The sequence below is a fragment of the Cucumis melo genome, chromosome 3 (genome assembly GCF_025177605.1).
Source record: "Cucumis melo cultivar AY chromosome 3, USDA_Cmelo_AY_1.0, whole genome shotgun sequence".
Classification (NCBI taxonomy): Eukaryota; Viridiplantae; Streptophyta; class Magnoliopsida; order Cucurbitales; family Cucurbitaceae; genus Cucumis; species Cucumis melo.
In genome coordinates this window covers 22,977,195-22,988,569 of record NC_066859.1, presented here as the reverse complement: position 1 = coordinate 22,988,569, position 11,375 = coordinate 22,977,195, and the positions used below count along the sequence as shown (strand labels likewise).

The 11,375-nt window shown below is 35.5% G+C and overlaps 1 protein-coding gene across 1 annotated transcript; it reads left to right on the top strand.

The window, feature by feature from the left end:
* Positions 1-511, top strand: LOC127148693 (pectinesterase inhibitor-like). Its single transcript, XM_051082892.1, has 2 exons — positions 1-40; positions 147-511. Exons 1-2 carry the CDS (start codon positions 1-3, stop codon positions 509-511), a joined length of 405 nt encoding a protein of 134 aa, XP_050938849.1.
* Positions 512-11,375: the final 10,864 nt, after the last annotated feature.

The following is an 11,375-nucleotide window of genomic DNA, read 5'->3' as shown; positions in this document are numbered from 1 at the left end:
ATGGCCAATAACACGTCTCATTATTGTCTCTCTCATTGGAGTTCTTTTGTTCACTATCAATGTGGCATCATCTACTGATGTCGTTTCCACCATCTGTCCAAAAACCTCAAATCCACCATTTTGTTCAAGTGTGTTGAAATCTGCAGGCCCTACAGATTTAAAAGGCTTGGCTGTATACACCTTAAACCTTGCCCATACAAATGCTCGCAAATCTTTGACCCTAGCCAACTCACTAGCAAAAACCACCCCCAATCCTCAACTTAAGCAACGATATTCGTCTTGTGCTGAGAGCTATGATGAAGTTGTTGGTAATATTGAAAATGCCCAAAAGGACTTGACACTTGGTGACTTTAACGTTGTCAATATTGTAACTTCTACTGCCATGACAGACATTGACGACTGTCAAGATAAGTTCGTGCAACCACCAAAGGATACGTCGTTGCTTTTGAAGAATGCCAAGACTCTAAATGATATATGCAACATTATTTTGGTTATATCCAATCTTCTTTGAGGGCTATGTACTTGGAGATTTTAATTGTCAATAAATAAAATGAAGTTTAATTTTTAAAATAATGACATTACAATGTGATGGTGATTGGAATTGACTAATTTGTTTAATAGATAATTCTAACTAATCAAAATTACTAAATAAAAAAAATACTCGAAAGACATTGGCCCTAATAGACACTAATAGATTTATATTAATAGATAATTGCGAGTTTTTATTTTGCCAAACTTAAATTTTGGGTAATTATATATATATAAATACCTCTTAAAACAATTTACCATCGATAATTATATTTATACCATGAATAATAATATAAAACGTGGGTTTTCTTAATTTACTCATAACGAATTATTTTGGGTAACTTTTTTTTTTCCAGACTTAAATTTTTGGTATTAATCATGCTAATAATGGTTAAATTAGTATATCTACTTTCCAATTTTTAATTAATATTAATAATAGTAGTAATAATAATAATTGTAGCTACCTATTTTGTTCGGTTTAATTTTGAAGCTATTTTTTTTTCATTTATCTATTTTTTCACATATTTTTTGTAACGACCTAACTTGCCAGACTAAGCTGAGGTCACTACATACTACTGAGACACGACAGTAAAACACACAAACTCATAAAAGACCTATTACGATTCATTAAAAACATTTAGAATATCACCAAAAACAGTTTCGGGCCCGATTTTAGATCACTTTCTCAAAAGTTCCAAAATATGGTTCACAAAGTTATCAAAATAAAATGGTAAAACTGATGTTCTAACCATGACTCCATCTGACAAATGAAAAATAAAAAGTAGCAAAATAGATCAGCGGAAGCATAAAGAAAATCAGACGCGTCCATATGGCCTTCACGCAGCCTTCTTGCCCCTCGTCGATTTGCCCCTCGCCATACCCTTACCTGAAAAGTTAAAGAGAAAAAGGGTAAGTATAAAATATACCCAGTAAGGGACCCACTACTGGGCCTGTTAGGGTAATAACAGTTAGCTTACTATTAAGGTGTACCCTACATAAACAGTCTGGTGGTTCCGTAGGACACACACATCAGTCTCGTGATCCCGAAGGATGCATATATCAGTCTAAGGATCCTGAAGGATGGACATATCAGTCTAGTGATCCTGAAGGATGCACCTATCAATCTAGTGATCCTGAAGGATGCACATATCAGTCACGTGATCCCGAAGAATACACATATCAGTCGAGGAATCCCGAAGGACACCGTGCCTATAAGATACACTACCCCATAGATAAAGCTAACCGTTACCCCACAGTCTATACTAAACCATCTACAACAGTCACATCACAATAACGTTCAAGTTAGCGGTTCAGTCATAAGCTTAGCCAGTCAGACAGTTTAGGTTTAAACAACCGTCTCCTCAGTTTCTATATGAATATCTAATTCACACATCATCGTGACATTTCTTTAAATCCAGTCAACTAGTCAAATCATCACTTTGTAAATTCACCTGACGGTTCTTCGCCTCAGTTCAATCCCTAGCACATCTACAGGTAATCTAGGTTATGCGTAACGTTCATATTATACATAACAGTCGTATTCAGTCTACAGCACAGTTCAACGGCGTATACTCAATGTACACAAGAGGTTTCCGAACTCTTAGTCCCTCCACGACATAACTCCATAACCAGTGACCCGACAACAGACTTCAACTTTACATAACATTAAGATTTCATAGCCCATCGACATACTATTCCAGTTCACAACATAGCCCACCAACATAACTACAATACACAGAACATCTGGGCATCGATGTCTATCCGCAGAAACAACTCATTAACGTATATAAGCACATAGGATACAACTAATGATCACATTAACTTTAATCAGCCAAGAGCATATAATTGATATGTACTAGTCAAACATGTGTCAATCAATTCAATACAGTTACTATCGTATAATTCCCATATGGGTTACTACGTTTCTAGCCTCGGTCCGAGGTCCAATAGTATGAAATCCCTTACCTGAAACTTGCTATACTCCTTGATCGAGTCCACGCCCAACGAATCCACCTAAACGAAATCATAAGGATTTAAACCATGACACTAGTAAAAGTCACTTTTAAATCGTTCTAAACAACATCCGTCGACGTACCCGAGTAAAGGAGAGCTATCTCCAATTAAGCTTGCCGTGAAACCCAAGAACTCGAGCGTCAACTCTCTAACACCTTCAAGGAACAAAAGGTAGTTTCATGTTTTATTCCAATATCTACTTGAATCGACTATAGCAACATTAGGAAACTCACTAAATAATCCTTACCGAAGACTCACCATGACCCGATGTGGAAGGAAAGTGGCTTAGTTCAGCTCGGGAAACAAGGAGGTCGGCTTGGCTTGGGAGGCGGCTCAGCTCGACTCGCAGCTTGGCTAGCTTCAGCTCGCGGCTCGACTTGGTTTGGCTCAGCTTGCGGCTCAGTTCGGCTCGGCTTGCGGCTTGGCTTGATCCAGCTCGCGGCTCGGCTTGGCTTGGCTCAGCTTGCAGCTCAGTTCGGCTCGGCTCGCGGCTTGGCTTGATCCAGCTCGCGGCTCGGCTCAGCTTGCGGCTTGCTTTGACTTGCTCACGGCTTGGTTTGGCTCGCTCACGGCTTGGTTCGGCTCAGATACGACTGGTGGCTTGGCTAACTCAGCTCAACTCAGCCGACTTGGAGTCGATTTGGTTTCCACACGACAGCAAGCACACAGCGGCGACGGCGGAGAAGACTTGCCCGGTTACCTTCGTCGATGCAAGATGCACGACGACCGACACTGCACTACCGAGGAAGAGACAATCGATGGTTGGCCGTGCGTGTGGAACAAAGAAGAAGGACGATCGGAGACGGGCTGCCGCTGGATGTCTTCACGTCGGTAATGTGCGACTGACGGCGTAGGAGGCAGAGACGAAGGTTGAATGTGTAGCTGAGGCAGATCCGACATCGAATGGAGTAGCGGTAAAGAAGTTCGGCTGTCGCGAGGGGTCGATGACAACAATCAGCCGAAGACGCCGACTGTAGGTGAGGTTTCAACGTGAGGTACGACTCGACAAAAAAAGAAGACGAGGAGACGCGGAAGCGGCTGTACGCTGAATGAAAGAGGAATGAAGATCGGAGGGGATGGCGACGGCTGTTCGAGAGAGGATGGAAGAGAAAGAAGAAAATTCGAAGGGGGGGGGGCGGTGCGACGCGGGAGGAAGATGGTTAGGGTTTTTTTTATAAAAAATATTATATATATATATATATATATATTTTAAATAATAACAACAATAATTAAATATTATTATTATATTATAATATATTATATTATAAAAATTTATACCATTCATTTCCTTTTTCCTTTCTCTTCTAAATCAAATGAAATTTAACACCCAAAATTTTAAATTCCCAAAAATTAACATAAAAAAATGTTAAAACTTACCTTGAAATTTTGTGGTGTTACATTTTTAGCATTATTATTATTATTATTTTAAATTGATAGATGATGGAAAGTTGGAAAGTAAAAAGTAAATATTTATATAATTTGGATTTTGGCCAAAAAAAACAAAAACTATAATTTTCCCACCATCTTTCGGTTCCTTTACTATTGGGGAAGATTTTTCAAATTTAAGTAAAAAAGATAGCATAGCCTTAAAATGCAAAATTTTGCTTTTATAAACAAGTTGTTTCCAGTCTCGGTCCGAGGTCCAATAGTAAGAGATGGGGTCTTTCATTTTTGAAAAAAATAAGAAAGAAAACAAGTCCTAAAAAAAAAAAGAGAGAGAACCACAAATCTCAAAACCCTAAGAAAATTTCAAAGCGAGTTTCTTCTCATTCTTCTTTAGCTAATTTCTTGAAGATGAAGGGTCTAAAAAACTTCCAACTTGAAGAAAAAAAGCTCACATTTTTCTTTTCTTTATAAGTTATATTTTTGAAGTTTATAACAAAAAAAAACAAAAAAAAAAAAAGCAAAGGTAGTATATTTGTTTCATTCATGCTGCTTAATATTTTCTTTTTACTCTATTATATTTTATTGTTTTTTATATTTATGTACTCCCTACATTTTTTTTATTTATTTATTGCTTAATATGCTTATTTATTTATTTGTTATGATTGTTGCCTTCATATTTATGTATTTTATTTACTTATTTATGTTTATTTATTCACTTCATTCCTATTAATATTGTATCCCAGCTTATTTATTGTGATTACTTCTTTAGTTCTGTTGTACTTATTTATTTTTCTTATTAAACATCATTTTGTTTCCTATTTAAGTTTTTAAACCCTTTCTAAGCAAAAATTTCAAATGTTTTCAAATCCTTCTAATTTAAAATTCCTCAAATTTTAAGATTTTCCTAAAGACTCTTTTTTATCCTTTAGAAAATTTGTCTCTAATGTTATATTTTGCCTTTCAAACTTTTAAAATTTAATCTATAATTTCATAAGGTTTTCCTAATCAATCTTTTCTAATAAGGTTATGAAATATCTTGGACAATACAGCAGCCAAAGTGCCCCTAGGAGATCAATCGCAAAACAAATAAAGTGGTTTGAACAACAATGAAGATGGAAGATTAATAATGGACGAAACCTCTGATTTTGGCATGGAAATTTGAACAACAAACAACCATTGAGCAAGACCTTTCCTCGACTATTTGCATTACAAGAAAATCAAGATGCAACAATTGAAGACCTTTGGGACCAAACATCACAAGAATGGATCCTAAAATGAAGAAGACCACTAAACGAAAGGGAAACTGTGCTATGGAACCTCATCAAAAGAGAGCTCCCCAAACAAGACACTACTAAAGGAGACAACTCCTTGATTTGGGTTCCTAATGGCAAGAAATATTTCTCGATTGCATCAATCAAAGAAGTATTACAAAGAGATCAAGACCAGAACAACCAACAAGCAAATGATAGAATCCTCGAAATGATTTGGAAGACCAAACTACCAAAAACACCATTTTTTTTGTTTGGTCCACAAGACAAAAGTGTATCAATACGATGAGGACTCTACAAAAAAGACTTCCAACCTCACGCCTAAATCCAAACATGTGCTATCTGTGCAAGGAAGCAAACAAAGATCTTCAACACCTTTTCATACAGAGTGAAATTTCACAAAAGAGATTTGGAACAAACTCATAAATAGCACAGTGATCAATTCCAACAGAGAAAGTATGGATACAATTTTTGAAGATCTTTACTCCTTGAAGTAGTAAACAAGAACGAACATCATACATCTCAATGCAGGGATCGCAACTCTATGGAGTTTGTGGAAGGAAAGAAACAACAGGATCTTCAAAAGCTCAGAAAGAAGCATAAACAACATATGGGAGGATATACAAAATCTTATAGGAATTTGATCCAGCTGAAGTAAGGAACTAGAGGACTATAATCAAACAACAATCTCCCTAAACATAAAAGCTTTGTTAGACTAAAATATATAGGCTGTCCTCAAGCCTATGTACCGTATAACTTGGCTTTGTTTAATAAAAGGTGGCTCCCGCCACATTGTTTCCTGATCAAAATAACTTTTACCGTTTTCCTTAAACAAAGTCATGCGACGGAATCTAGAAAATTTGGGAGTCCAATTTCCTAGAATTCTTAAGGTGAGGAATCACATCTCTGGGAGTCCAAGATTTGATCTGAATTAAAAAATGATTTTAATTAACGTTTAAAAAAAACATATCTCTTTATTAGAAGGCTATTCCAATGATGGATTTTGAGAAATTGTTCTAATTTCTAAATTTCTTGAGATGAGAAAAAAAAGGAAATGTTTTCTCAATATAGTGTAATTGATGAATTTTCATGTGTAAAAAGTTGATGGTAACTAAAATAACATTAAATATTGTATAATATTTATTTATTATATGCTAAAAAAATCCATATTTAAAAAAAATAATTTGTATTTAGAGATTTCACATGAATTCATGCACGTGTTTTTGAACTAATTTAATTGAAAAAGATTGAAACAATAGTTACATATTATCTTTTCCTAAAACGAAATGTATGCAACAAAACATTTCCAAAACCAAATATGCATTTTAATGATTATAGAACCAAAACTCATATTACAATGTTTAAACGAAATTATTAAGAAAATCAATACATTTGAACATCTTTGTCTCTTGAATTTAAAACTTTAACTTTTTCTTATATTTCATTATTTTAGAAAACATGTCACATCTAAATTTCATTAATTAAATAAAATCCAAAACAATCGTGAATAGGTTAGACTCAATTCTAATTAAACACATCTCTTTATTAGAAGGCTATTCCGATGACGGATTTTGAGAAATTGTACTAATTTCTAACTTTCTTGAGATGAGAAGAAAAGGAAATGTTTTCTCAATATAGTCTAATTGATGAATTTTCATCCACTCATTTTAGGGGATCGTTGCTTCGAATATGGGAGTAATGAAAATAAAATAAGACATCATTTTAAAAAGGATGTAAATACGTTTCAAACAACACATTTTAAATTTAGGTTTTGAAGGAAAAAGAAAAAATATTAGCCACCGATTTTACGGGTGTTAAGGGGTGCTAACACCTTCCCCTTACATATTTAATTCCTAAACTCAACTTCAACTTCAAAAAAGGTACCTCTCAACCTTTTACTCTATCTCTCTTTTTACTCTTTTTATACCCATGGCTTTTATCGAACATCTACCCAATACTTGCCAAATCAAGCAAAAATAGTTCATACTATCTTTGGATAGTAAAACAAGCTTCATCTGAATGTGGCTGACTGAGGTATGTCAACACAAGTCCTTTTTCGTGGACATCACACCTGACACGTTGGACTGGGTTCGGAACTACTTCAAAGCCTTGCTGGATACTTCAACAACAAAGCATTTCTTCACTGAAAGAAGACAAGAAGACAACTGCATGTGGTTGAGAAAGACAAAAAATAAAAGTAAAACCGACATTACAACAAAAATATTCAGAATCGACAACAAAGGAAGGAAATGAAGCATTTGACATCTAATTTAAATTTCAATCAAATTGTAGGACAAGGATCAGGTTACATTAAACTTACAATTTTTATTTTTTATTTCATTTCTAATTTATAAACTTCGTTTTTTCATTTGCGACAACATATTCTTAAGAAATATAGCAATGTTTTGTGTCACAAACACTTGAGTTTCATTAAAAAATTTATAAAATTTCTATTTAATGGGTGCATTTTAAACTATTTATAAAAAATCAAGATTAAAATTGTAACCTTTGAAACTATACATTTTTGAAACAATTAACAAAGTTTTGACTTCTCTTCTAATGGTTAAACTGGTGCATCTAATTTCCAATTTTAAATAATAATAATAATAATAATAATAATAATAATAATAATAATAATAATAATAATAATAATAATAATAATAATAATAATAATAATAATAATAATAATAATAATAATAATATAATAATAATAATTATTATTATTATTATAGAACAAAAACTCATATTATGATGTTTAAACGAAATTATTAAGAAAATCAATACATTTGAACATCTTTGTCTCTTGAATTTAAAACTTTAACTTTTTCTTATATTTCATTATTTTAGAAAACATGTCACATGCATCTAAATTTCATTCTTTAAATAAAATCCAAAACATTCTTGAATAGGTTAGACTCAATTCTAACATTTTATCTCCAGAGATGTGACGATACTTGATTTCTTAACCATTTTATTGCTTTATAACTTGACAGGTATACTTACACTTTACACCAAGTAATAGATAATTCTAACAAATTAAAATAATTAAATAAAAAATCAGTTTTAAAATACAATATTCCTAATAGACTTGTATTAATAGATAATTACAGCAGATAGAAAAATTACTGAACTTTAATATATTTGATAAATAAAAATTTTTATTTAGAAATTCCGAATAGAAATTAATTTTTGGATTTGGTGCTTAGACAATACGTAAACACTAATAAACCGAAGTTGTAGCAAGCTTGATCTGAATGTGGCTGTAACGCCCCAAATTCTGAGGTAAGTTTTAAGATTTTTTTATGTTAATTTTTGGGAATTTAAAATTTTTGGCATTAAATTTTGTTCTGTTTAGAAGAGAAAAGAAAAAGAAAATGAAAGGTATAATTTTTTAATAATATAGTATGTTATAAAATAATATTATAATAATATAATATAAATTATATTATTATATATATATATGTATATATATGTATATATGTATATATATATATATGTATATGTATATATGTATATATATATATATGTATATATATTATTTATTTTTTTAAACCCTAAAGAAAAGGGGTTACCCGCGCCGCCAGCCCCCCTTGCGGCTTCTTCTTCTTCTTTTTCATCTTCTTTACCCGATAGCTGATCGTGTCGCCTCCTCCAATCTTCTTCTCCTTCTCTTCCGTCCAGCCGCACCTCGCATTCCAACCTCCTTCCCCGCCTTCAACCGAGCGTCGCCGTTCTTAGCCACGTCTCCTCTCCATCCTTGACGCCAGACGAAACGCAAGGGTAGCAGCCACCTTCCCTACGCTTCCCGTCTTCCGCCCGCGAACGGTCAATCGCCAATGAGTCCTCTAGACCGGTCATCCGATCGTTCGCAAGCACCTCCATCTCTGATGCTCTCTCTCTCCGTCTCGTGTACCCGGGTGGCCGCCGACCGCTTCTACCCTTAGTCGAGCAAGCCACCCCTCCATTCCGTCGCTATGTCGTCATTAGTCATTCGCGAAACGTCGCGTCCAATGCAACCTCAAGAGCCAACCTCCACCCTCCTACAAGTCGAGTCAAGCCGATCAAGTCGAGCCATACCCGGACTGCGAATCCAAGTTGAGCTGTAGCGAGCCGCGAGTCGAGAACCGAGTCGTTAGTCGAGCCAAACCAAGCCGCAAGCCAAGCTGAATCGAGTCGAGAGCCGAGCCGAGCCAAGCACTGAACTGAGCTGAGCCGAGCCCGAGCTGAACCGAGCCGAGTCGAGCTGCCTCCCAAGCCAATCTCCCTGTTCAACGAACCACTTAGGCCATTTCCTTCTGCACTGAGTCCCTGTGAGTTTTGGTAAGGACAACGTAAGGAATTCCTAACGTTTTCTATAGTCTATGTGGGTTTAAATATTGGATTATAATGTTGGACTTATTGATTAGGTTAACTGTTGATCCTCTGAAGGTGTTAGAGAGGTGACGCTCGAGTTCTGGGATTTTACGGCAATCGCAGTGGGAGCCAACTCTCCTCTACTTGGGTAAGTCGGTAGATGTTGCTTGTGGATTTTGGTGATGTCATCGCTGAACCCTTATGTTTGTGTTTAGGTGGATTCGTGTGCACGTCCAATTGAACAAGGGATTTAGCAACATTTCGGGTAAGGGATTTCTTATTACTAGACCTCAGACCGAAATTGGGAACGTAGTAACCCACATGAGAATTGTACGATAGCAACTATACGGAATTGATTGATGCATGTTTACCTAGAAAACATCACTTATATGCACTCTTGACTGATTAAAGGTGACGTGATCGTTAGTTGTAGCCTATGTACTTATATACGTTAATGAGTTGTTCTGCTGAGTGGCACTGATGCTCTGATGTTCTGTGTATTGTGCTTATGTTGAGAGACTATGCTGTTAACTGGAATAGTAATGTTGATGGATTATGAAAATCTTAAGGTTATGTAAAGTTGAAGTCTGTTATCGGGATACTAGTTATGGAGTTATGTCGTAGAGGGACTAAGAATTCGAAAACCTCATGTGTAGATTGTGTATCCACCGTTGAACTGTGTTGTAGACTGAATACGACTGTTATGCATAATATGGACGTTATGTATAACATAGATTACCTGTAGATATGCTAGGGTTTGAACTGAGACGAAGTACCGTCAGATGAATTTACAAAATGATGATTTGACTAGTTGACTGGATTTAAGGAAATGTCACAATGACGTGTGAATTAGATATACATATAGCGATTGAGGAGACAGTTAATTAAACCTAAACTGTCTGACTGGCTAAGCTTATAACTGAACCGTTAACTTGAACGTTATTGTGATGTGACTGTTGTAGACAATTTAGTATGGACTGAAGGGTAATGATTAGCTTTATCTGTGGGGTAGCGTACCTTACAGGCACGGTGTCCTTCGGGATTCCTCAACTGATATGTGTATCCTTCGTGATCACTCGACTGATATATACATCCTTCAGGATCACAAGACTGATATGTTCATCCTTCGGGTTCATGAGACTGATATGTGCGTCCGACGAGATCACTAGACTGATTGATGTGTGCGTCCGACGAGATCACTAGACTGATTGATGTGTGCGTTCTACAGAACCACTAGACTGTTTATGTAGGGTACCCCTTAATAGGAAGCTAACTGTTATTATCTTAACGGGCCCAGTAGTGGGTCCCTTACTGGGTAATTTTTATACTCACCCTTTTTCTCTTTAAGTTTTCAGGTAAGGGTATGGCGAGAGTCAGACCGGCGAGGGGCAAGAATTATGCGTGAAGGCCATATGGACGCGTCTAGTTTCTTTATGCTTCCGCTAACGTATTTGTTAATTTCTATTTCTTTTAAGTATTGAAGGGAGTCATGGTTAGAACATTTGATTGGTTGTTTTATTTTGAACTATATTTTTGAACTATATTTTTGAACATTTGGGTACGTGATTTAAAATAGGGCCCAAAACTATTTTTGTGATATTATGAACACTTTTAATGAATCGTAAACAGGTCTTTTATGAGTTTGTGCGTTTTACTTTGAGTCTAGCAGTAAGTGATGATCTCAGCTTAGTACGAAAAGTTGGGTCGTTACAGTTGGTATCAGAGCTTAAGTTTTAGGTTCTGAAGACTGACTTATGATGTGAGTCTGTGTTTTGTGTCCCTATGGCTAAAACGGTCCTTCGTCACTCGCCAGGTATGTTTCTAAGA

What these genes read in the sequence shown, in the direction of transcription:
- LOC127148693 (XM_051082892.1), top strand. Translation starts at nt 1, where the DNA reads ATGGCCAATAACACGTCTCATTATTGTCTCTCTCATTGGA. An exon ending in TTATTGTCTCTCTCATTGGA is followed by an intron (nt 41 to 146) that starts GTTCTTTTGTTC and finishes TGAAATCTGCAG; the next exon opens with GCCCTACAGATTTAAAAGGC.